The sequence below is a fragment of the Chrysemys picta genome, chromosome 23 (genome assembly GCF_011386835.1).
Source record: "Chrysemys picta bellii isolate R12L10 chromosome 23, ASM1138683v2, whole genome shotgun sequence".
NCBI classification, from domain to species: domain Eukaryota; kingdom Metazoa; phylum Chordata; order Testudines; family Emydidae; genus Chrysemys; species Chrysemys picta.
This window is the reverse complement of record NC_088813.1, coordinates 16,781,359-16,808,999: the sequence shown is the minus strand read 5'-3', so window position 1 is coordinate 16,808,999 and position 27,641 is coordinate 16,781,359. Positions and strand designations below refer to the sequence as shown.

The following is a 27,641-nucleotide window of genomic DNA, read 5'->3' as shown; positions in this document are numbered from 1 at the left end:
TCAGTATGGCGGGTGAGTAGGTGAAGGTGGTGCTATGTAAGCGATGTGCTCAGTCTGGCGATGCCTTCCTCCTCCTGCAACCACGAGGCTGCCCGAAGGACACACATTCAGGTACGTGCTCCTCCCGGCCTGCCAGGAACGCGCAGGGCCGCCCAGGGTGGGCAAGTGGGGCAATTTGCAGGGGCCCCTATGAGAAAATAGTATTCTATAGTATTGCAACTTTTTTTTTAATGGAAGGGGCCCTCGAAATTGCTTTGCCCCTGGCCCCCTGAATCCCCTGGGCGGCCCTGGAAAGACACCGCGGGCCTGTCGCCGAGGCATGCCTGGAGGCCACCGGGAGCGAAGGCGAACGGGACGGCGAACACCCCGCAGCCGGCCTGCACCCGAGCCAGGTGCTCAGACAATGCAGGGGGGCACGACAGAAAGCCCCTGGCTTTGGGGAACCAAGGGGCCCCCCAGGCAGGGGAGACAGAGGTCTGGGGCCCCTGCCTGGGGGGGCCCCTTGGTTCCCCGGGGGGAGGGGCGGCTGCAGCAGCACGGAAGCACAGAGGACACGGCAGGCAAAAAGGAAAGGCGGGGGGGAGGGGGGAAGGCGGAAGACGGGCAGAGCCCCCAGACCCGGGGTGAGGGGCGGGGGTCAGAGGTCGCTGGTTGGAGCGTCTGTGGTCACGTGGTGGGCGTGTGGGTGAGGACTCTCGCGAGAGCGGGCGACTGCGTCATCCCCCTGCGCCGGCCGCGCGGCCTCGCTGTGTCACGTCGCGCTGCGGAGCGGAGGGAAGCTGCTGCTGCTGCCGCCGCCGGCCCGGGGACTGAGGACGAACCGCGCGCGCACCCAGCCACCCCCGCCCCGTAACGCCCGGCCATGGAGTACCTGATCGGCATCCAGGGCCCCGACTACATCCTGGTGGCTTCCGACACGGTGGCGGCCTCCAGCATCGTCCAGATGAAGCACGGTGAGAGGCGGGGCTGGGGGCGGTGTGGGGCCGGGCTGTCCCTCGGGTGGGGCACGAAAGTCGCGGGGCAGTTGTTGAGGGAGGGGGCTGCGTGGGGGGGCAGCTGCTGAGGGAGGGAGGGTGGGTGGGGAGGAGGGGGGCAGCTGCTGAGGGAGGGAGGGAGGAAGGGTGGGCAGCTGCTCGGGGGGTGGGGGAGATAAAGATCTCTTGACCCTCCCCCCTGCTGCGGAGCCCAGGGGTCTGGTACAGGTCTGCAGCCCTCTGGGAGATCCCTGCCCCTCGATGACAGTTTTCTTTGTGCACCTGCTGCTGTGTCACCCTTTACTGTTTATGCACCTTTGCAGCGGGAAAACCGGTTACCTTTAAGAACCCGAAGGGACTTGCTTTTCTTATTAAAAAAAAAAAAAAAACAAGGTATTCATCGAGGTGTGTGGTGGCATGTTGTGAAACCACCCAGGGGCCCAGATGAGAATCAGGGTTCCATTGCGCTGCGTGCACTGCAGCCACCTAGGAAGGCCTGGCCCCTGCCCCAAAGCGTGTATTGTGTAGCGGCTAACTGCCCATTGGAAAGGTATTTTCACAGTGTCGCAAACTTGGCAGAGGGGAAAAGTTTTCAAAAAGGAATTTATCTCCTATTTGCTCTACTGTGACTTATTTTTAATTATTCTGTCTTGGTTCTACAGTGAATTCATGAATTTGTCACCTCAGTCTCTTGCAGTAGAGCTTAGAGACCCAGGGTAGGGTTCCCTTGTGCTTGGCACTGCACACCTTTATGGTGCTGGGGTAGAGTTTTCTTTTATAGAGTATTTAAATATAAGATGAGAGGCAACTGGTGGAGAAAAAGAAGCAGTAGGGAGGTCAAGGTATCAATGAAATTATCATGGTTGGTATAATAAGCAATAGTCACAGTATATACCCACTGTTTAGCCATTGTTGAGCATTGCGTAGACATCACAGCAAAGGTGAGTTTTAAGGGGCGATTTCATGGCTGACGGTGTAGTGGTTTTTCTGACTTCTATGTGGCTTTCCTCCCTTCCATGAAGGGCAGCATAGAAGTGAAAAGGTACTTGAGGACTGTTCTGCAAAAATGAGCATCTGTAAAGTGTTAGCTGTTGGCTCTTACATCTTCCAAGCGCTAAGTTGTCAGCCCATTTCTAAGTTATTTCAAATAGAAAAATCTCCATAACTGCTCACGTGAGAGAGCTGAGTGAGACCAAAAGAGTTAACTTTGTTTCTCAGATTGTGCACATGTAACAACTGAAGATGAAAAGATATTACAGGGAGCTTTTGCTGATCTTCAGGATTTATAAAGCACCCATTCTTTTGGTCTTTTCACTTCTAATTTTTTTTGTTATTAGAAAATGTTGCTAGAATGCTGAGCCATCTGAACAATAACAGTTACCCGAACCTGTGTACCTTTTATCTACTGAAGTGTTGGAGAATAGTACAGATATTACATGTTCCCAGGTTTTACTTTCTTTCTGAGCCTTTTTCCCAAGGAAATTGACTATGTCTACGCTTGAAAAATTTATAAAATATTTCCCCCAGCAATTTTAACACAGTTTAATTTGACCCAGTGGGACCCAAGGCTTCCATGGGTGGACCTGTTTTTACTATTGTTTTAGTTAACCCTATTAAAAAGTAAGCCTAATTGAAGGGGGTAGAAAACATGGGTCCAGACATAAGTCTTATCTACATTAGGGTTCCTACCAACTTTAACTGTGTTCAGTTGAACTAGTGTTACAGCTCATGGTGGGGACTCTTTAAAATTTCCCCACTGCACACGGGACTTCAGGGCCTGATCCTGCAAGCACTTACAGGTAGTCAGTGGAACTACTCACATGCACAAAGCTACGCACATGTTAGAAGGACTGAGTTCTACATTAGCAAAGTAAAACAAGTGCAGTCAGCTGTTCATGTTCAACATAAAATTTTTTCCTCTTAAAAAGTTGTACTAAATCTGTGTTGTCAGCCACAAGCCTGGAGAAAAAGGCCCCCAAAACCATGAGATTTAAAAAAAAAAAAAAAAGTTTTTAATTTGACTTTGGGTTTCAGCCTTCATGTTCACATTTGAGCCTTTATGTTAATGCAGGTCCACTTCCAAGTGTTTTTCTTCAACAAGGAGGGTTAAACTTTCTTTCTTTAAAAATGTATATTCTCACATAATCACATGAATCCAGCAGTTGGGACTTTAAAAATCAAGCAATCTAAACACCACACCTTCCCCCCCCAAATATTGGGAGCATTTCAATAAAATTGCAAAAGTTGGCTATGCTGATAGATGAATCTGGCCACTGTATCTATCTTCATGTCTACAAAAATAAACACAGGTGGTGTTCTTGTTTCATAAACAGGACACCAAGTTAGGGAGAAATCGCTGTAATAAATTGCAGTTTTTACTCTAAATATTACCAAATACCATCAACTTCTTTTAAAAGTTTGTTTTGTAAACTAACCATGTTTAATTCCAGTTGGAATTTATTTAATCTATTCAGGCAAACATACTGATGTGGGATTTATTAATCCTAGTTTGAAAAACATTAAGCTATAGGTAGTATTCATATAAAATATTGGTATTTGCTAGTTTTTTCCTTCAAATTGTAAACAAATTGCAGAGAGTGATCAATCTGAATAGCAATCCCTGAACACTCAAAAGCAACTTTTAAAGTATTTAACAACTGCATAATACTCTCGAAATCCTATTAAAGGATTGTGACATTTCAGAAGCTTTCAAACATGTCTTCCAGGGAAGATTATTCAGCAGTATTTAGTAAATTGAAAGTGAAAGTGAGATTCAGATATGGAGATTTAGACTGTTGTTCTGTAGACCTAGCCTGAATATGGAGAAGCAGTTTTCCTTAGGCACTAACAGCTGCTTGAATATTTATCTATCTTATCTAGTTAAAGCAGACTGGTGGTCAGATAAGATTACAGTATTAGGAGTAGTACAAAATTGTGTTCCTATAGTTTTGTTGTCATAGCTGAGATTTGAAAAATACCTCAGAAAATTACAGTTTTAAAGTTTTGATTTCAAGGGAAGAATTCTGGTTTACAGTTTAATGATTTTGTTGCTTCTCAGTGGGCTATTTTTGCAATTTATAATCAATATTTATTATTTTTTCTTATTACCAGTGTTCTAATAGAGTTCAGTCATGACATTGACTACCGCTGTATTTTAAAATAAGTGGTTTTCCTTGTCAGGCATTGTCTATCCAAATTACTCCTTTCTGAAACAGCTGTTAGTGGATCTGGATATCCTAGGAAAAGGAAGTCTCTTTGACATACATTTTGATCCTACATTTTTCATAATTTCTCTTTGCTTAATGTGTTCACATGTTTCAACTCTAACAAGAATTGCACTTGCCCTAACACATCATTTATTTATATAAAGCAAAACCTAATAGCTTATCAAGCAAAACTCTTGAATATTTTATTGGTGAGTAAATAATAGAATGAAAGAGCTAATACTTAATTTTTTTTTTAAATGTATTGTTCTGTCTGTGTGCAGTTTTAACCAACGTTGGTACATGAGTAACACCTTGCATTTCTGTGGCATCTTCCTCCTGAAGAATATCAAAGCACTTCAGAATTTTGTTCCAGATTCTGCTCTTGGATGTGCACATGTGGACCCTGGTGTTGAGCTCCATTGTCTCCATGAGTGCTCCCTGTGCAGGGGCTGTCAGCATGGATCCAGTTACACAACTGGGACCATACACTGATTCAGAGTAGATGTAGGGCGCTACATTAACCACTGGAATGCAGTCACCTCTCTGAAGCATGACCGCACGTAGGAACACTATGCAACAGATTAAGTTGGGAGACTGAGAGAAGCTGAATATTGTAATTTAGTTGGGATGCTTTGATTCGCATAATTGAGTGATTAAAATCCTTTAATTTGGTACTTATTAAATAAATTGTGAAACTGCTATGGTATTGGCAAAATAGCATATTCTTGCTGATGACTGTAGTGTTTGTTCTTGTCTCGTTGCCTAGACCATGATAAGATGTTTAAAATGAGCGAGAAGATCTTGCTGTTGTGTGTGGGGGAAGCTGGAGACACTGTGCAGTTTGCAGAGTACATCCAGAAAAATGTTCAGCTCTATAAAATGAGAAATGGTAAGTACAAAACCAGAACTCAAAACAGCTCCTTACTGGGTTTGTTTTAAAGTGTAGTAAGAACAAGAGGTCATGTTTTATAATTATATGAATGAGAGCTAATATGCCTGCATGTTATTAGAGGTTCAGTATCCTTGTTACTGAGAGTTTAAAGGACAGCTGGAAATCCTGTGTTTTAATAAAATATATTTGAGAGTATTACACTGTCCCTTAGTGACCATGCTAGTTTTTGTGGGTTTACAGTTTATTGCTAACCTTTTTTTAAAAAGACCTTTCATGTTGCTGTGAAGAATTGGCACAAACAGGAAAAACTAATGAATAGCTTCTCTACAAGGGAAACAGTAAAACTTTTGTATAAAAAGTACTGTGAAATGTACTAATTTTTTAGGTTTAGTAATTTTAGGAGTTGCTTCTAATAAGTAGTTCAAAAATATTCAGACACAAGGGGTGAGTCTTAATAAAGTTGATGTCCCTTTAAAGATAACTATTAGATTATTTCAGGTTGGTGTTTGAGGGGGGCTACACTTAATTTTCTTAGTCTGTCTAGTTTGTGGGTTTCTGCCTTTTACGGGCTCAGGTAAATATGGTGATGAGGGCAGGATATAGGTAGTTAGGGGCTTGAATACTTGGCATTGAATCCACCCAAGTTTATATATTCATAAAGAGTTAATTCCTGCTGAATATATATATGAATGAATGTCTCTGTTTTGATTTCAATAATTCATTTCCCTTCCCTATCAACAATATGCCCCAGTATAATTACACACCAGAATTGGTACTCTTTGGTCTGTACAAAACAGGGAGGATAGCCTAGCTGTTAGAAAGGGGAGGACAGGAAAACCGGACTCGGGTATCTATTGCTAGTTCTGATGTGAGTTGATTTTTGAGCAAGTCATCTGACCTCTCTGCCTCAATTTCTCCAAAATGTCAATTTCTGTAAAAGAGAAGATAATGCTTCACTCAGGAGAGTACTGCAACTAGTTTGCAGAGCACTTCTGAGATCACCTAGTGAAATATGCAATTCATTGTAAAATGTTTCCTCCTGCCTTTGCAAGCACTGATTACCTCCCAGGGGTGTGTTCAAATCTCTAATCAGATTTGTACTGACTTGATACTGATCTAGTCAAAAAGAGCAGTTTGGCCTTATAGTCTTTCAGCTTTCTGAATTTCTAGAGTGACTGCAAATGTTTGAACTCTTAATTAAATGATCTTTGGTTCACCTATACTCAGTATGTAGGTAAGTCGGTACTGAATTGTAAAAGTATTTGTATTTTGTATTTTGGTGAAATCCATTGTTTAAAACTATGAAGCAATAGATTGAGCACCTTATGTCATCGCTTAAAAAAAAAAACCAATCTACGATATCTAGTAAAAACTTTTATCCTTTAGGGCAGGTTAAAGGTTTTGATGACAGTAGGATATCCTGTAATAACTTGCTCTGCTATCCTTAGCATTAGGCTTTTGATGAAGTGTCTTGTATTATTTATGGAAGCCATCAGTCTTTTGGTTCTTTATTCATTGTTACAGGTGGTAGAACTTTTAGCATCCTGTCCTGAGTCTCTTTCCTGTTCACTAACTGAAATGGAATTACACATCTAAAGGATTGGTTTTACAAAAAAAAAAAAAAATTCAGCATTAGTTTCGGAATTCTCTCCTATTTCACAATCTTGCCAGTGGGCAAGAGAGCCTTCTCTTCTGCAGTCCAGGCCTTTGAAGGTACTCTCCACTGGAATAAAAGACCTGTGGCTGGCCTGGGTCAGCTGACGTAGGCTCGCAGGGCTTGGGCTGTGGAGCTAAAAATTGACAGATCCCAGAGCTTGGGCTTCAGCTCAAGCTGGAACATCTACATAGCAATTTTATAGCCCCACAGTCCGAGTCAGCTGACCTGGGTCAGCTGTGAATGGTTAATTGCTGTGTAGGCATACCCTGTGATTTAGAGAAATGCAGGAACTTTGCATCTGTCTTCAAATCCTGGGTGAAAAACATCATCTCTATTCCTCTGTGTCTCTCCTATTTAACTCCACCCCATTTTTGGGATACAGTTTGTGTGAAAAAATATTCGGAATACAGATGTGTAATATTCTGCACTTTTCTAGGGCTTTGTATTTTGAATCCCTGTACAGGTATGAGTAATTTGAATCCTTAGCCACCCTATTGATATAGGTCAGTATAATTATTCACAGTTAACATAGGGAAAATGTAGACCGAGGTAAAGGGAACACAGTAAATGGGTTGTCAGAGCCAGAATAGGAACTTGGAATTGCCCTCAATCATGTTGCCTTTCTGTTTTATTATGAAACAAATAGTGACAGTAAATCAGTAAGAATGATGCATTTGCACTCCAGTTTCCTCATAAATGCATTTGTTTCTTATATCAGGGTATGAGTTGTCTCCTACTGCAGCAGCAAACTTTACACGCAGAAACTTGGCCGACTACCTACGCAGTCGGGTAAGTAATAACGGAGGCATACTAGCAATGACTGAAGTTACTAAGGCCTTCTCGCAAAAATCAAACAATATGTTTGCCCTTTTCCCTTCCTACTGCAACAGCTTTTTTTTCTCAGCAATATTTTTTTCCCCTCGGGCTCACAATTTAAACATGTGCTTACACATGACTGAATGCTCCAGGGCAGAAAACACAAAATAAAAAAGAAAATAACATGTGACTGGCCAAGTTTGTCTCTATTCTTCTGAAACAAGCAAATGATTGGAGTATGGTCTGAGTTAGTGAAGCCACAGACTCCCCACAGTGAGTAGTGAGGAACTGAGACCCTTGAGAGCAATCAGGTTTTGTTGCTACAAAAGGGGTGGAGAAGACATTTCCCTTTCATGTCAGTTTTATATAGTTCACTTTCACTTCGTAATTCCGTGCTCTCTTCTTACGCTTGGTGCAGATCATTTTAGTAATTTCGCATTTAGCGTCACTAGATTTTTACTTCACAGTTAAATTTAAATTTAAATTAATGGAGATATCCCATCTCCTAGAACTGGAAGGGACCTTGAAAGGTCATCGAGTCCAGCCCCCTGCCTTCACTAGCAGGACCAAGTACTGATTTTGCCCCAGATCCCTAAGTGGCTCCCTCAAGGATTGAACTCACAACCCTGGGTTTAGCAGGCCAATGCTCAAACCACTGAGCTATCTCCCCCACCCCGATGTAACTTGTGTATAGTCAAACCTGATTTTTTCTTAAACCCAAATTTCTGAAATGCCTTCTGAAAAATATAAAACCTCACAAAGTACTTTAAAAACTACTGCTATTATGAGATACATGTATTAAGAGCCACCCCGGTGGTTCCTGTATCTTAATTATACTGCCGTGCTATATTATGCCCTAAATAATTTCAGTAGTATGAATAAAGAATTACTGTACAATAGTAGTGTCTCCTGTTGTCCATCTTTGTCTGCTTGTGTTAGTTGTTTCATGTTCTCTTTTTAACAAACCCCTATTGGTTTGGGGACCCTGGAGACATTTGGCAAATTAAGGTTCTCCTGAATTACTAGTTAAATAATAGTTACAATAACATTGTGTTCAGTTTTAAGGAGATGACATTGACAACTATTCTATTTTCTGTAAAATGTTACCTGTGAAAGGACTTTTACCTATTTTTATAATAGGCTTGTTTGTGATTTCATGTTAAGGACATTAAAAACGTTAAGTACACCTCTACCTTGATACAACGCTGTCCTCGGGAGCCAAAAAATCTTACCGTGTTATAGGTGAGACTGCGTTATATCGAACTTGCTTTGATCCACCAGAGTGCGCAGCTCCCTCTTCCCCCGCCCCAGAGCACTGCTTTACCGCGTTCTATCCGAATTCGTGTTATATCAGGTCGCGTTATATCGGGATAGAGGTGTATCATTTAATATCTTTCCCCAGATGGCTACTCTGTTAGCCCTGCTGCTATTCATTTTAATTATCTATATCCATGTATTTCCAAATGGAAAATGGATAGAAGCAATATAAGAGGGGGGAAGTTTTCAACCTGTGAAAAACTTCAGATTTTGTTTTGATCATGATCTGATTAATTGTCTTCAAAGCGTGGCATAGAAGTTGGGATATGGCTCAGAATCCAGGGTCTTGGTGAAGACCAAATGTCCGCTAACTACTCACTATGAATTACTGGGGAATAACTTTCACTTGAACTCTGTAATCGAGAGGTCTCTTCTTTCTTTAACTGTGGGTTTTTCCTCATCAAAGTGGTCTGTTTTATGGAAATTGTAAGCTATGGTTTGCTTTTTTTTTTCCTTGTTAAAGTGCCTTTCACCTCACTTATTGGAAACTAATACAACTACAGTGTTAAAATTGCAGCTTTGGGCCCAGTAAACATTTTGTCATAAATACCAGACAGCTAAGTGAATTAAGCCCCTTTAAAATCGAGATAAGGCCATCACTTCTCATGCAAATGCATTGAATCCGTTTAATCTTCTCCTAAAATGATTTAATAGAGCAAAGCTATTTGATGTACTTAGCAAAACAAGCCCCTTTTGTAAACAGAGACATGAAGCTTTCAGTAAATATCAAAACCAAGTTGAAGCTGTTTTTTCGAATTAGCAGAGTGTAATGACTGACTGACTTAAGGTAATATTTCAAAGCATTGCTAATAAATGCTGTCTTCTCATTCATCATTCAGATGCCTTATATAAGTGCCCTTTGATGCTTGGCAGTTATAGTGAGGAAGTCAGGACTTCTGGGTTCTACACGTGCTGTTGGCTTGCCATGTGACATGTTTAAGGTCAAATATCCACACTTTTTCCCCAGTTGTAAAACGGGTATTGGGTAGAAATATGTAATCCTTGGGTACCTCACAAGGAGAGGAGGCTTAATTCACTGCTTATAAAGTGCTATAAAGTTCTTAGCTGGAAGTTGTTACAGAAAGACAAAGTGGTATCTAAATATACAAGTTTAAGGATTTCAACAGTCCTCTGCCTGGCACATGTATATTCTCCACACAAAAAAGAGAGGGGAAAACAAGAGAATTAATGATGTTGTGAATTAAGTTGAACAAATATGTTTGTATGGGGAGGAACAGGGGATGAGGTTTGTTTATTGCTCGGATATTTTATAGAAATTTCCCAGAGAACCTTTTTCAGGCTTGCAATCAGTGTTCATTATTTGTATTAGGGTAGTACCTGTGGGCCCCAATTCAGATCAGAGCCCTATTGTTAGACCCCATATGTACATAGAGCCTGTCCTGAAGAGCTTTCAGTCTAAATGAACAAGACAAAAGAGGGGTGGAAGAAGGGGAGACCTGACGCTCAGCAAGGTTTTGACTAGCCCAAGTTCATACAGAGTTGGGAATAAAATACGGGAGTCCTGACTCCCAGTCCTCTGTTTAAAGCACACCTCATTCTGTTTAGAAATGAGTGTGATATACCTCCTGCAAATTAAATGGATACAAATTGACTATAGATGTTAGTCCTATAAAAATTATACTTATTTTAACTTTCATTCAAGTGTTCACATTTTGAAAGGCTTGTATGTTTGCATGGAGCTGTTAGGAGTTTCCATGAGTGACATTAGAAGCAGTATTGTAATTCTCCTCCTTCCGTTGTGCATACACAGCCTTGTCTGTCAGTTGCGTAAGAGGCTGATTACTTGTCTCAAGGTCACAGGACCCCCAGAGCAGATGGCAGAGGTGAAATTGACTTTGAATGTCCTGCCTACTTAAGCACAGACAGCCGTTTGTTACATATGATAAAAATATCACTAACGAGGGTAATAATTTAACATGCTTTTTGGCAAATGCGGTTAGCAGGATGTGACATGATGCGGCACTGTCTTCTTCCTCTATGTGCCATGTCCCTTGAGGCCTGATCCTCTCTGCATCCCCCCTCCTCCCTGTGCCCGGGCTTGCCTTCCAGCTCACCTGCTCCAGATGGGCAGCACAGTGGGGAGGACACTGGCAAAGGCAGATGTGTTTATTTACCGGAGACAAAATGTTGTGCTGCTGCAGATGGCAATGCCCCCGAGCAAATGGCGCACTTTGACACCACTGTCACACTACAGGGATCTCTGTACTGTAGGGAGAACACTATCATCTTTTGAAACTTAGCACTTAGTGCTTATATGAAAGTGCGGCACTTTCAACACGAAGCTACAAACATTGGCATCAGAAAGTTGTATTCTTTGCTCAGTCACTTGTCAGATGTTTGTTATATTTCTGTACCTGTTCTGACCCAATTAGAATCAATAAAAATATAGCCAGTAGTGCTTTGTACAAAGAAATCATTCACATAGGACTCTGGAAGTCTATTAATCTAATACTGTTGGTTATATTATGTTTTATGGCTATATATGCCAAGCTAAATTATACTTTGTGGGGAAGGGAAGAGGAGGGGACTAGGTTGTTTACCTACAGGTTTAAATATATATATTTTCATCTTGATGCACAGTAAGGTGTGGAAAGTTCCCTGCAAGTTGAGTTGAGCCTAGACCCTTGGCTAATAGCAGCTAATACTTGGCCAGACCAATATGAAAAGGTTTTTTAAGGTAGCCAAGAATGGAATGTGTAAACCAATTTGCCTTGCCCAAACCCCATTTATTTCTTAATACTGTATTTTGGAAAGTCACTTATGACTGAACCTGAGTTGCATGTGGCTTCTGCTCTGTACTGACACAAGTGGACACTTTAAACTCGGGATCATGTGTATGCACAGATTATGTAGGTCTGGCAATGGGAAATGTTACCTTAGTGGGCTGAACACCTGAAACTAGAGTTTTATAAAGATTGATGACCCTACCAAACTCTGATTAGTCCCCTAAATTTAGGGGCAGGGGAGCAGGCAAGTTGGAAAACATCCCCTAATTTGTATTTCGGTATTACCTTACTCCAACTTTTGGGTGTAGTCCCTCCATGATCCCTTCTGTCTTTTCCTTCACGTGTACCCTCAAAAGTCCTACCTTTTATGTTGGGCTGGCCTTTAGGAAGAGCCAGGCTATAGAATCACTCTCCTGTTTCAGTAATGCTGTTGGAGGTTGTACTCTGAGCTATACTGGTTTAAATTAACTAGAATTTTTTTTAACTTGCTGTTTTGCCCATCACAGTGCTGATACAGTTATGAGTTTTCAGGTGTAAATCCCCCCTCTCAGGAGGATTGTATGTGAGAAGGTGTTGCTTTCTCACTCCTAGCGAGTGTGTGCTACCCAGTTAGGTGCCTGCTGAGATCAGAAATCCCTGTTTCTGTGCTAAATAGTCCCATTGGAAGTATAGTGATATTATATCAAAGATTTTGGCTTTGTAAAAAGACCCTGTAGCTCTACTCCATCCCTAATTTTTCTGAATATCTACTTGTTAAGGAGTTTCACACTAACCCCACACAATTGTCTTAAATCTATAACTTTAGCTCTCAAATCCATAGATAATTTTTCTAATCAGGTTATCTTCAGAATAAACACCATTTGTTTTAGTTATTGAGAATCTGATAATGGAAACTGTTTGTCTTAATAGCTATGATTTGGCATTGGTGACTTAAATCCAGAACACTTCTCAACACTATCCGCTTCTTTCCAAATAGGTTGCGAAATGGCTCTGTGCCAAAAGGTGCGTGGGGGCCCCATTCACATATATCTGGGATACTTCAGTTATTGGGTTTGTTCTGGCTAACCAGTGTTACAAGGTACAAGTCTGAACAGGAAGAAAGTGGAGTATGAGCAGGACTTTTGGGCGTTTGGTCATTAATATGCAGTAGCCTTTAAATCATTTTAATGGGTTATAAAATCTAGAAGAGTTCACTATGTCTGAGCTTGAGCGTTGTGCTTGGGCTGTTTAACAAACACTTGGTGCTGCTTTGTTATTGAAGTCTTGGTCTAACTTTATGACAATACTTTGCATCCTCCCAGGGATTTCAGATCACTTTAGGAAGGTGAATCAATAATCTCTCCATTTTACAAGTGGGCAAACTGAGGCACAGAGCGGTGAAGCAACTTGCCCAAGGTCACGGAGTAGTGTCAGTCAGAAATGCAACAGAGGGATCCAACTCCCAATTTCCTGTTATAATTAGTAATTGACACTCCTTCACGTGGAAAGTAATGGAGGTGTGGGGGGGTAAAACTCACAGAATAGTCCCCTGGGACTAGATATGTGGTTGAGCTGTATTCTCCCACTCCCTACTTTGAGGGACCCATAAGTGTTGTATTGCAAGCAGAGGAAAGACAAGAAAATTTCCAGAAGGTCATTCACTTGTGGAATGCCTCAGTCCCAAGGTGCCTTGACTATAGAAACTCTTCCTGTGGGCTCCATTCAGTTGTTGTTCCCAACCCGCTCCCCCACGGCAATTGGTATTGGGCAGCTTTTGTGCTCTGACCTGTTCAGTGGGGGTTGCAGATCACCGAGGAGCTGCATTAACGAATCTTTGTTTTTGGGTCCTTTAGTGTGTGGAGGGGGTGGAGCTTGCTGGTTGTCCTCCTTTCTGGCCCCTCTCCTTTTTTGCTGACAGAGTGTTTACAAAAGTGCCAGATGCGGAGGAGAGCGGGGACATCTCATATAACCTTTTCATTTCGTAGCTTTTTCCTGGTTTTGTGGCTGTCCATGTTACACAGTGAAGGCAACACAGCAGCCTTGGTGTTTTGCACTGGGTCTACTTCAGTGAAATTTCACCAACTGAAATAGATTATTTTGATCTCAGTGTGTTTATTTTGAAACAGTATTCTGCACGGTATTCGAGTGTCACAGCCCAACCCAAACTGAGGCATGTTCTACACTATTAACCGCCATCTGTGTCCCTCACCACTCCAGCTAGTTTGAATTCATTTGTCTATCTCTGTGGATGATCCAGCATTAATGTAATGCTCTGCAATCATAGTTATTCATATTTCTAGCACTCGCTGAGTATTTAGCATTCATAACTTGCTACATTTACCTTGCAGCATGTAATTCTGCTTCAACATGTGGAGTCTGCTCCAAAATATTGAATATTGTCTGAATTCCCCTTAAAAACACTACTGATTAGCAAACACAGGGGTTACATTTTGCCATTGGACAGCCAGTGATTTTATCTGTGAGCTTTATTTGCTGGGTAGAGACAGTGTTTTGGATTAGCAAGTGAAATGAATGGAGAAAACAAATACTGTGTTAACTAGCTGGTATAATAAGGCATCTGTGCCATGTTACATTTTAAGTCATTAAATTTTGAAACCCCTCTAATTACAATATGGCTGCACCTTTAACAAGAAAGCACACAAACTTGGAGCTGCTGCTGGAGTATAAAATCATGCGTAGCAACAAGGAAATGGCCCACCTCTTTGCAGATAGACAACAGCTAATGTTCATTTAAGTCAAGTTTGTGGTGTTGCACTGTAGTCCTGAAGATGCACAGCAATAGCTATAACTGATACTTTTTCAACTCTTTACACCTTACACTCTGACACTTAATTCATTGGCAATTGGACTTGGGGCTTGTCTACATGTGCATTTGTGCTGTTTTAGTTTCAGGTGTGATTTTTTTTTTTTTTTTTTTTTTTTTATAACCAGTTTCAATTGGGTTCATGATGTGTAGATGCTCTTATTTTGTTTTTAAACCAGGCTGCTCTTGGTTTAGCTTAATTCTGTTAGAAACAGCTGAACTAAAGTAAGCCATTTTTAAACCAAAATAAGAACCTCCACCTGGGTTTACACCAGTTTAACTAAACGGTGTAAAAACTGTGTCTAGACAAGGCCTTAGTTTTCTGTATGGAATGTGAAAATGAAGCCAAATATAGTATATCTACACTGCAAAAAAAGGAAAGTGTGTTCTTAACTCAGGTTAATATAGCAGTGAAGACATGGCAAGTCAGGTTAGCAACTCGAGTTGAACCGTATAGCTTCCCCCACCTCATCCCACCCCAGTGTGGACATACCCTTAGCTGACGGGAGGGGGTCCATGATTTATTTCTGGTGGAACCCTGCCTAAGCTCAGAGTAGAAGTCACACTTTCCATTGGGATCACAGAACCTGTTTCTTATTTATGGGCAAGGCTCTTCACACTACTCTGGCAGTGTTCACTCACTTGAAGGCCCCTTTACACTCCCAAGGAGGAGTCAAAGGGCTTTATTGTAAATGTCTCCCAGGTCGAACTGTTGACGCAGTACTCGTTAGGGAAGTGTTTAATTCTGATTGATCACTTCTGACGTGCAGCACTCCTCATACTGGGTATACACCCTTGCAGGTGAATACCCACTTTGCCATGATCGGTGTATTTTTTGTGTGTGTCTCAAAAGACCTTTTATCAGTTCCTATTTGACTGATATACATACAGAACAAATATACATACATACTTCTCTGGTACCATTTTTTAATGGTGCAGAAAATATTGCTATGTTTCCTTTCTCAACCTACTGCCTTCCCCAACCTCCCAGATGACTTAACTGCTGGGAATGCCAGTGCCAAGATTGTGCTGCAACTTAGTAAATGTACCATTGTTTAAATAAAAAAAAACCCAAATTCTAAAGTGCAGCTTCTTATTGTGATGATATGTTTAATTATAGGTGGCAGGGTCTGGACTGAGTCCAAAGGAAGACTGTCAATTCCTCTCTTGCTGTCCACGCTTGGCAGGATGCTTCCTCACGCCCACCTCTCTCTCCCCCTTGCTGTGACTTTGGCTTCCGCCAGATGTCACACCGCTGCTTGTCGCCGCCCAGCCTCCCATCGCTGATCTTGTTGTTTCAATATATTTCTCACAACTGTTCTCTTCAGCTGTAAATTCTGAAGAATTTCACGCTCTTCTTAATCACTGCAGTTATTTTAAATCCAACGGCATACAGTGCAAAGCTAGATGGGGATGGAAAATATTTCCTTTAACTGAAGGGAATTTAAATGAAGAATTTCATTTCTTGAGAGATGAAAAAATGCATTGTTTTGACTCAGTCCCAAAGTGTTAGCCCATCATCTCTCATGTTAAACCTTTGTAATCACAGTAACAATCTAAAAAGTTCAGAGCTCTTGCTCATGTTAATTAGCAACAAAATTCCATGCCTAGTTTGAAATTGATAAACATCCTGCTACTATACTAAAGTTCAATATAGAGAGTATTTAACAAATGTCTGACTTGGTGCTTTTCTGCTGGAAACGTGAGTTGGAAAACCAGGCATAGAAGAATTGAGGGTGAAAGAGGACCCCGGTACTAGACTAGCAAGGTTGTTGCCGGTCCATGTTAAGGTGCAGCAATGATCTGTTGTAGGGGAAGCTTCCACCATGCCAGCCCATGCTCTGAAAGATTAGAACCAGGCACTTTAAAAAGCGTAACATTAATGCTCATATGAAGGTTTTCTTGGGGTTTTGTAATGCTGCCCATCACCATAGTATCTGTGGTCTTAATTTTTCCATAGAAAGTGCAGAGTTCCTAGTGGACTTCTGGAGTCTCTGGATCCTCCTCCCCTTTGGGGGTAAATACTATTTGAGGTGGTTCGTTTGCAAGCTTTGATTTTATTTGGCTGGTGTGTCTGGTAAATGGGAGTGTCAGCTTGTTGGATACTGGAAAGCTCATAGTTTGCATGATATTTGCAGCATAACTGAAAAAGGCAGAGTAGGACAAATTTGATTTTAGTATTGTGGGGTTGATGGGTCAGAAGCACATAATTCACATTAAGGGCACAGCACTCGGGTAAAAAGTGTTTTACCTTTTGCTCCGACTACCATTGCAATTTAAATGTTTTAAGGCTAATCGAGTTAAACCATTTTAACTTTCACATATGAAAATATATATGTTTTTAAAACCAGTAAAGTGTTGTGGCAAAACCCCAAACAATTCCCCATTAGAGTGCCACCTTCCAAAATGTAGCCTTGCTGGGACCTTGGATTCAAGTCCTGAACTGCTAGATTTGAAACAAATCTTGGCATGCTTTAAAATTCTAGCAGTAGGTGAATGTTGTGGACGCTGCAGCGGGAAGCGAAGATGACTTTAGATATCAAGAAAAGATGTAGCTTGAAAAGAGAGCTCTTCCGTAGAAGATGTGAATTTTACTCCCCAAAATTATGTATGAAAATCCCCTTTTAATATTGCATTTCTTTGTCAGCATAGAACAGATCAGGAACTAGATGCATCCCAAAGGGTGTTAATCAGTTAGAAAGGATGTAGAAATAGTAAATAAAACGTGAAAATAATTATCTAATGTTTGAGCCCCACCTTCCTCTAGTAGTAAGCTAGCATAAGATCATTTATTTACATTTGAAATTTTAAAAAAAGCACAAACAAAAGATGTTTCATGGAGCTTCTGCAGAAGAATTTCAGAAACGGCGAGTTGTTACCCAGCTGTATTGATTTAATTAGTCTGTGACACCACTTATTTATGCTTAAGCTTCTCACACATGCAAAAGTTGGTAATTCGAAGTAGCACAATAATTTGTGAGTTGTCTTCTGTGCTGCGTGTCATGGCTTTTAAATGACAACTTTGGTGTGCATGTGAGATGTTTAAGCATAAATAAATGATAATACACAGGCTAATTAAACTAATACATTTGTGTAGCAACTTGATTCTGGAATGACTGAAACAATCTTTCATGGAATATCTTTCAATAACGCTTTTTAAAAGTTATATTTTTGAAGTAAATGAGGCTGTCATTTTGTTGGCCGTCCTTACTTTTCCCTAATGAAAGGGGAAACCAAAAAGCCTTGTAAAGATACAGTGTACTGCAGTATTTGGATGCAGCTGGCCCTGTTAAGCTTGAGATGAGCTTGTCTTTGTTAGTTTGATGAACCCTTAAAATGTATATAATAAAAGCAATGTAGTGAAATAGAATGTCCAAAAACATTCAGTGAATTAATTTGCTAAACCGTTTTATAAGGATATGTTGGTACATGAAGTGGGAAAGATCAGCAACCTGTTCAGTTCCTTTTGTGAGGAGGGTATTCAAACTATAGCACTGTAATTTCATTTAAAAAACTATTTCAACTCAAGGTTTTTTGTACTACTTGCATCCAGTGATGTCCTTTACTATCATGGTTTTGTGGTCTCAACTTAATGTTATCCCAACCATGTAATGCTAATCTATTATTTTGTTAATAACTTCTCATTGAAGGAATCAGTGTGACATAACTGCAGATAGCACCCAGGGAAGGAAGTGTTGGAAGTAATCAGTTTTGCTCCTAAGGATTTAATCACTTTCTAGTTTACGTTCTCAATTATATAAGAAACAAGCTCCTACCAACTGCACATATCCCAGACTTTCAAAATGAGTTTGCTCTCTGCTCTGGCGCTAGTAGTAGGTGTCATTCTTCCCTACTCTGGCTGGCTAGTTTGTTGATCTAAATTTTCTGAAAATCTAATGAACACCTTGTTTGCAATGACAGTTTCTTATTAATGCCAAGTACTAAAATCAGTATGGAACTACTAAAAGTGTAAAAGTGTTGAGCAGGCAAATGGTGATTCCATGTACTCCTTCTATGAGCCTATGTTTCGCAAATTGGTAATCTTATGTGTGTGTGTGCAGTATGAAATCATATCTAATGTGTTCACATGTGTTTGGAATATCTATAGCTATGTGCTTACACAACCACTTCCCCACTGTGGCAAATGCAATAAGAATACACAGGTTTTTAAAGAAAATAACCCATATAAAACATGATGCAAACTCCTGGGGCTTTGCAGAATTACTAGATCTGTATTTATAACCTAGTAAAAGGCATGGTTGTATTAGTGGAAATGGGTGGTCTGTCTTGGCTAAAGAATAAACATGAAAACATCTTTATTTAATGGATTGCGTTTAAAGTCTTAAACGAGAATAGGGAGGAAAGAATTAAACTGGAACAGACTAATACTTAATTCTCCATCTGTCAAACCATTTCTGAAACCTAAAAGACAAAAATGTGAAAATATGTATTTCTTAAATGTTTATGATGGGGAGGGGGCACTTTGATTATTTTGATCTTATGATAACAGGAAAGTGGGCCAGAATCTGCAATCTTAGATGGAAGCAAATTTATTCAGGTTAGCTTAGTGATTTTTAAGTTAAACTTGGTAATGGAATAAAAGTGTAATGTTACATTGTAACATTAATTGCCAATTATATATAAAACTCTTGACACTGTATTCTGTTTTCATACTGGCTTAAAATGCTGTGTGGTTAACAGCATATTAAATTAACAAACTTTGTACCGGCCACAAAAGTCCACGTTGTGCTTGCATGCTGATAATCAAAAATCCAAGCATTTTGTTGAGATGAAGGCGGGTGGTGTAAAAGTATTTTAGTTATGATTTGTCCCCATAAGATTGAAACGCTAACAGTGAAAGGGTCCCAAGGAGTAGATTGAAGGGAGAGTAAGAGTCTTACACATTTGAAAGGAATGCAGTGGGCAAAGAAGTTTGCTTCCCAACAACAACAAAATTTCAGCCACTCTGGGGTTTTGAATTCAAATGTGTTCCTCAGAAGCGATTTACACAGTTGCTAGAAACACTGTGTGTCCAAAGGAGCACGTTGAAACGGGCTGGATTACCGGTCTCTACATGTTATGGGGGACAGTAGAGGGGAAACTGGTTAGTATTGCTGCACTAATCAAAATTCTGTGTTTCTGCTTGCAGACCCCTTACCATGTCAATCTTCTTTTGGCCGGCTATGATGAACACGAAGGCCCTGCCCTTTATTATATGGATTACCTTGCAGCCCTGGCTAAAGCTCCCTTTGCAGCACATGGATATGGTGCATTCCTAACCCTGAGCATTCTTGACCGCTATTACAAGCCAAGTAAGTATGAAGCCTATGGCAAAGAAACAATTCTCTTTCTACTGACTAGTAAATCAAAGGCTTAATAAAGTGGGATCTTGCATTTGTGAATCATGTTGAGTCACTCTGCCTGTTTCTGTTGCTGTGGTAGGCACAGAGATTAGATACTCCTTCAGGAGTTAAATCTAAAAATCTATAGCTTAGCTTTTCAGCAGAAATGGAGGCTGTGGTGAAACTAGACTTTTTCCACGTGCTTGCAGTTCCTGTTTTAAAGTTAGGAAGTTAGATTTTTTTAATCTGAATTACTGACCTGTTAGTTCCTGGCCATCTTCATCTAATAAATAATGTTTTGATGGCTTAACTGCAGTATTTTGGGTACTATTGACTTTTTGCCCCAGGTGTTGCACTGATAATTTACTACTTAGCATTTCTATCTTCAGATCCCAAGAGACTACCAAATGGTAGTTAAATCATGGTGTTCAAAACTAAACAGTGGGGCGGGAAGATGTCTTCAGCTGGCATCTGCCTCTACAAGCTATAGTTCAGATAAAACTCTACCTCGATAAAGCGCCACCCGATATAACACGAATTCGGATATAACGCGGTAAAGCAGTGCTCCGGGGGCGGGGCTGCGCACTCCGGCGGATCAAAGCAAGTTCGATATAACGCAGTTTCACCTATAACGCAGTAAGATTTTTTGGCTCCTGAGGACAGCGTTATATCGAGGTAGAGGTGTACCTCTGCTGCTGCTGTATGTTACCTAGTTTGCTGGCTATGATGTGCATACAATTATCTCCTGAAGGTTTCCTCTTCAGAGTGCAGCCGTGTTTCTCATTTGTCCATAACTTGCATCAGTTCAATTCATAGCATATTAAAAAGACAGAAAAATAAAACTGCATTCCTTTCAAATACGTGTATCTCATCCTTTTGCAGGTCTGGTATATGGGGATGCTTTGTTTTGGCTGCTTTGCAACCTTTTCTGATGTAAACAGTAGGAATAATTCTTTGCACATCTGTAGCTCTCAATGCTTTAAAAACATTCAAACTTAGCCTCTCTGATTGCCAGGAGACAGGGCAGCATTATCCTCATTTTACAGATGAGGAAACTTGAAACACAATTGAAATGACTTGTCCACATTGGAAGTCTGTAGGGCTGGGAATAGAGTTAAGCTTTTTCTGACTCCTTTGTACTTTAGCCACAAAAGCACTTTACCCATTGGCAGCAATATTTTGTGTGTAAAGTTTAATTTACTGACTCATAGCAGAGACCTTCCATTAGCAGTATTTCTATCTGCCTCCTGCAACCAGTGCAGCAAGAATCTGGCAGTTCTCTTCTAATTGGAGCTTATTCCACCTGAGCAGCAGGTGTGAGACTGGAACAAAAGCCCTTGAACCAAGTAGGCTGCGTGCTAAACATGCATCTCTGTCATTTTTTCATTACTTGCATCTCCTGGAAGCGATGCTGCCTTTCTTCTCTTTCCCCACCCCTTCCAAAAGGAAAAAAATTAAGTACAATATGTTGTCACAGTTGGCCATCCCCACTGAATGCTGATTTTTTTTTATCCTAATGTGTGAGAATAGCAGGAGCATCACACACGTGCCTTTCCCATTATTAAAGCTCATACCCAGCAGGGAATGTAGCACTAAAACCAATCCCCGCCCACTTTCACTGACTTGCAGCCGGCTGTGGACAGATGGAGCTGATTTAAAACTGTAATAAACTCAAGGAGAGAGAGACGGCTGGACTTCTCCGAAGCCCAGTCCCTGGCCATGGGAGGCAAAATTCCGTCATGCTTCCCATTGGTATAACAAATCGATTCTCAATGGCTTGTTGCAGCGCGAGTGCTTCAGTGCAGGGCATCCTCAGTACATATGGAATGTGTTTTCTGTGAACTGGGAAGGAGGGTTTTTTTGGTGCTCAGCTGAAAAGTTGTTTAAATTTAATAAAAAGATTGACTTGAGAGAGATGGCCTCTAACTAAAGCAATCTGTGGGTGTTTTCTCCTTCAGGTATCACACGCGAGGAGGCAATGGAGCTCCTAAAGAAATGTCTAGAGGAGGTGAGTCGCCAAAGACTTGGGCCTGTGTGAGCTTGAGAAAGGAATGTTTGTTTGCCTTCGTTTGCTGATATTTTTCCTGTTCCTCTGTCACATTTTTTTCCTGCCTTTGCCAGAAGGGGTAATAAATATACATTGGCCAGATGTGGAACCAGCTACTGAGGAAAAGGATTTGTGGGTACTTACATTGTCTTAGCATGGTTCATGTCCTTCAGAATGTAAACTTTAAGCTTAATTGCTTTTCTTTACTTCTGGTCCTTCCATACTTAACATAATATTGATGTAGACAGCCCTTGACTTTGTCTTTTTATGTTATTTCTGCCTAAAATGTTTTTATCCTTCTGATACTTATCCTGTGCTTGTGGTAAGTTTATTTTTCTATTACACATTTTTAAACTGCTTTCGCCCCTTAGTTCATAAGTTGAATAACCAAGTCTAACTCCGATAATAACTTGACCTCAGGCACTGAAGCGGTTGATCAGAAACTTTAGCAAAAATATCCTTTTCACACCGTAAATCTTTATAAGAGCAGTACTTGGTGTCATTGTCTCTTGGAGGTTAAAGAGTTGAACTGGTGTTACGGGGGAGAATTCTGCTGCAAAGGCCCTACGAGCATTTTGGTGAGGTGTAAGGTTTTTAGTAGATTATTAGCTTTACTGTCAATTGTGGTGTCTGATAGTTAGCAAAGTACTTTACAAATTACTTGAGTGGGTGCTGCACAACCCTATCCCGACAGAGGTTGTGTTGTATAGTTCTCTGACCATTACATGTCTTTACAGCTAGTGAGTTGAAAGGATAGTCTCGCATGGTAACTCAGTAGCTAGATAAGTACGTAGTAGCTTTGCCTCTGTCATATGCTATTGAGCTCATAGTTTCTGGGACGCAACAAAAACTACCAAGTACAACTAATTTGCTTAACTTTGGATGCCATTGGAAATGTGCTTTAGAAATGTGCATAAATCCAGGGATCCTGCCTTGAATATACCTCAAGAACTGCAGGACCAGTTCTTCTAGAAGTTGGCCTACTAAGTAACTATTTGTAAACCAAGAACACACTTGGGGCATGTGACGAATCATCTTAAACGAAGGCTAGTATATTACCATACAGTGCTACATGGAGCAGAATCTGCTACATTTTGCCCTCCGTGTCTTGTCTCAGTCAGTGACCTTAAGAGTCTAATTAGTATCTGTGCTTCCTGTGGTACCCCCAATTATCACTACTACTAAAAAAATTAAAACCAAGAATGTCACAAGTGCTCACTATATTGGTGCACCCTAACCCAAAAATTCAAAACATACAAATAAGCTACAAAAGAAAATAACGTGACAGCAAGGCCTCTTCTCTCAATCCAGTTCATCCTAATACAAGGAACAAACAATACCACGTTGTATTTCCTATAATCAAGGCATCCTGCTCTCAAGCAAGGCAAGAAGTGGCGTTATCCTCCGTATATCAAACTGACCATTTATTTGAGCTCATAAGTGTCTTACCCTAAAGGTGACTTCAGCATTTGCCTAAGAAAGGGTTTGACCTTAACTCGTATGTGTTGGTTATTGGGTGGGGAAGTTTATAAATGTAAATACATCACAAGCAGAGGAGCTCAGGCCCCTCTAAAATGTTTGCCTGTTTGTATCTAAGTGTAATGGTAGAAAACGATTGTAATCTTCTCCACTTTAGCTTAAATGAAAAGTCTTGTTAGAGAACGGAGGTAATTCACGCTGAAATAAGAGGCACTGTGGGAGCCATGCTGCCAGTGTCTCATGCACGATTGACTGAAGTTTATATCCCAAGCAGTGCGTACAGTGGGGACCTTTTAAATACTTAGCCCTGGCACACAGTCAAGTGAATTTTTCAGCAGAGTTGTTCTCTTGTTAGGTACTAGTTTAAGACAAATTCTTTAAGATGTACAACAAGATAAATTTGGGCATGACAAGTTTATTCTTATCGAGTCTAACACATTACATCACTGGATGTGCAAGCTCCTTATTCAGATCCCAAGTCCTGCTTCAGATTTGTTCAAAAGGAGTTTTAGGTAAATACTAAAACTCATAAGAGCAGAATAAAATATATTTATTTGCTTATGCAAGTTGGTAAGCTTAAAATGTTGCTGCTTGTGGCTTTTTTCCACTTGTAAAATCCATGTAATTCTTTAAGGTGACTATTCAAACCCTCCCATTTCTATTTAATTTCCAAACTGACTTCCATAGAGAACACAGTCAGTTCTAGCTCTCCAGGGTTCCTGAATATGAAAGGCACTTCTTAGTTTTGGTGTCCAGAAATGTTACAGAAACAAAGCGGAAGCAGGACAGAAATTGGAGGATAGAAACTAATGCTTTTAGGACATGCAACAATGTCTCTCCCAAAGACAAATGTTTTTCACTTAAGCCTTGAACAAATCTTTCCCCTCTCTCTGTCTGTTAAACAGCTTCAGAAACGCTTCATCCTGAACCTGCCTTCTTTCAGCGTCCGGTTCATTGACAAAGACGGCATCCACGAAGTGGACAACATACCCTTTCCGAAAGTGTCATCCTAACCCCTGGGATCTTTCCTGAGCAGTCTTTCAGTTCATTTTTGTTTTTTTTTCTACTCGGTTGATGTACACAATTAATGTACTGCACTTGAGACTTCAAATAAAGATTGACATTGGCTATATCAGTCTTATCACTTTATTCCATTAACCCTTTTCTCCCAAAGTAAATTAAATTGTCATTACTCTGCAGATGGGATTCTGGGGTTGTCAATCTATGACTGTGCAGATAGCAACTTCCTTCCTTGCTGTTCTGCGTTCTTATCAGTGGGTCTCTGTGCTTTCTCCGCTTGTTCCAGTTTTGCTGCTCCAAATGTTTTCTCTTTTAAATTCTTGTTCGAATATTAATTTTCCCTTTCAGCAGTTAAGTATCCATCATCCATCCTCTCAGTACATGCTGCAGTCCAGCAAGCAGCTGGTATAACGTTCCACTTGTCTTAGACAGCTTAACTTGATCTATAGAATAGTTACAAGAATGTATCCAATTTTATTTTATAGTAAAGGGGTCAACTATGAGAACATCTTAATATACTTCTCTTGGTCTCTTAGTTTTTGTTATTTAGACCAAGTTGAAGTTGAGGGAAGAGGTGTTTTGGGAAAAAGTATATGTAGGGGTAGAAAATGAGTATCCGCAGAAACTAGTACCCTTTATGGCTCAGTGGTTGGGGAAGAAATCCAGTTTCTGGAAAGTAACGTTTTGCTTGCCAGTTGGATCTTAGCCATCCTCAATTTAACAGTATAATTATTTTAGTCTGAATCCTGTGAATTAGGAGAGCACCACAAGTCAGGCTGTCCAAAAGAACGTGTGCTAAGCTGCATCCATTTTTAACACATCTTTTGAATTGGGCTTAACTGTAATATGCTCAGTAGGAAACTTTTAAATATTACCTGTGCCTCGCATGGATCTTCTGTGACCTATTCCACGCTACATAAAGAGAGCCTTTCTCATTCCATGAGAACCATCACTAACCTGCCTAGGGTAAGATGGTGCCTCCATTCTAAAACCCCCAATTATCTGTCATGTAACTCCCATATAGTGGCTGACATTTGTTCAATCTTGGCCTAGAACTGAACTTTTTTTAAAGGCTCAAACTTCACTCAGAAATGTGAGTTACCTGAATCTGGGGCTGAAGCGGTTTTCAACCATTTAAAATGTTCTGTTCGGATGCTTGTTTTGTGCTTGGATAATTAAATACTTGATTAAAATCTTCAGATGGTACATGTGAGATGTGCTTTTTTGTTCAGAAATAAAGGTGGGCACGTGAAAGATTATTTACAGTGGATAGTATTTTCAGCACGGTGCACCCATCATGGTCTAGTTCCCAAGTACAGATATTTGATCCTTCTGACAGATATGAAGATGAGTGGCTTAGACTTGGCAATCTTAACTTCCAAAGCATTCTTGATCTCCTACAGAAGTGTCCTTTTATGGACATATTTGTATTTCCAGTATGACCTAGAGGGCCTACCTGAGATTGGGGCCTCATCGTGGGGACTGTGCATATGCTTTGGGTGAAATGCTGATTCTATTGACGTCAATGGCAAAACTCCCATTGACTTCAGCGGGGCTAGGATTTCACATTGGGGCGGCGATTCAAAGAGTTCAGTCTAAACAGACAACAGAGTATTAAATCCCTATCTTTGCATATAGAGAACTTGAGACTTGCCCAAGGTCACACAGGAAGTCTGTGGCAGAGTTTTGAGTCCCAGTCCAGTGCCTTAACCAGGAAACAATTCTTCCTTTCTAGGCCATCCTTAGTTGTATCTAAATTTGCCCTATGGTTCCATCAGGCTTTGCTAGGCTGCACTTATTTATCAGTTTTTATTATAGTTGTGGCAACAGCAGCTTTTATTTTTAAGCCAGTGGCTCATCCCTTTCTGAAACAATCTTGTGCTGAACTTAACTCAGAATTTTAAAAAGAACAGGAGTCCTTGTGGCACCTTAGAGACTAACAAATTTATTAGAGCATAAGCTTTCGTGGGCTACAGCCCACTTCTTCGGATGCATACAGACTAACAAGGCTGCTACTCTGATATCAGAATTTTAAAAAACTTTTCATACTTTGTAAAGAAACAAGATCTCCACGAAATTATTTTCCCTTGGCAGGTCACATTTAGCGTGTTCGGAGGAACCTTAACTTGGAATGTCCTGACTTTTTGGTGGTTGAAATCTCACCCTTACTGTGTTGCATTAATGTCTTTTTTAGCTTTTAGTAAGCAGCATCCTCTAATTTATTTTACCACCAATCTTGAATGTTTTTGCATGTTTCCTGTTTGTTTTAGAAGATATCATTGCAGATTGGCTGAGCTGGTATGGGGTTTTCTTCGCTGCATACCAAATAGAAAAAGTGTTTAACTATCCCCTGATAGGAGGCTCACTGGTTTAACAGACACCAAAATATGGGTGTGGTGGTTGTGCCATTAAAGCCCTGTTATGTCCTGGCAAGGATCTGCCTTCAATTTTTTATTTTGTTACTGGCACCCATCTGCATGCAGGTGATTAATAAACATAAAACAATGATTCCAGTCCAAACAGCCTTGGTGGAGTCAGGTTAGAGTGGAACATATGTTCTGCCTGAGGGCAGGGACCAAGCTTTGAATCCCCACTGACTGAGGGATACAAGGAGTTGCATCAAGAGCCAACAGAGCGGCAACCTCTAGGAATAAATATGGACTTCCATTACCCACAAAGCAATTGAACAAAGAATCTGCAGAATTTTTTAAAATGCTCCTTCGACTCTGTAATGAAGCACTTCATCCTTCTTGGCGCAGCTTAGTTTTACATTTTATAAGGACTCCTACTTTGAAGGCAAGGGAGAGACATACTTTTTGCTGGATATTTTTCCTACGGTGGTGTAGCATTTAACAAGTCATTGCCACCTAACTGAAAGCCAGCCCTAATATTTAATCTCCTAGAACCAAGTGATAACCAAGTCCTAATATAATATACCTCTCACTGAACAAGCCCTGCGGTCATGTCCCAAGGAGAATTGCACCAAGTATATATAAGCAGCTGGTTATTCCTACACTTATTTCCAGTTTCCATCCGTATGACTTGATTTCTAAAGCAAATTGAAATTTGTCCTTTTGTTAAAAGAATGTGTCCAAATGTCTGTTTAAAGATCTGCTGGATTGTTTTTAGATTTATGTGAATGCTGTAACTGTACATCTCTTGATGGTCTTAGCGAATTTCAAGTTGCAAATTGGTCAGTAATGCTTTGGATAGAGTGGATGGAAGGCAAAGCTCTCCCACCCCAGTTGTGTGCTGAAAAGGGAAAAAACAAAACTTGGTCTTTTGCATATAAATACTGTGTCAACTTTAGCTCCAAAGCCCATGAAACGTCATTTATAAAA

The 27,641-nt window shown here is 40.6% G+C and overlaps 1 protein-coding gene across 1 annotated transcript; it reads left to right on the top strand.

The window, feature by feature from the left end:
- The first annotated feature begins 724 nt into the window (after positions 1-724).
- Positions 725-24,410, top strand: PSMB2 (proteasome 20S subunit beta 2). Its single transcript, XM_005298386.5, has 6 exons — positions 725-953; positions 4,947-5,069; positions 7,448-7,518; positions 19,562-19,724; positions 21,713-21,762; positions 24,186-24,410. Exons 1-6 carry the CDS (start codon positions 863-865, stop codon positions 24,291-24,293), a joined length of 606 nt encoding a protein of 201 aa, XP_005298443.1. The 5' UTR covers positions 725-862; the 3' UTR covers positions 24,294-24,410.
- Positions 24,411-27,641: the final 3,231 nt, after the last annotated feature.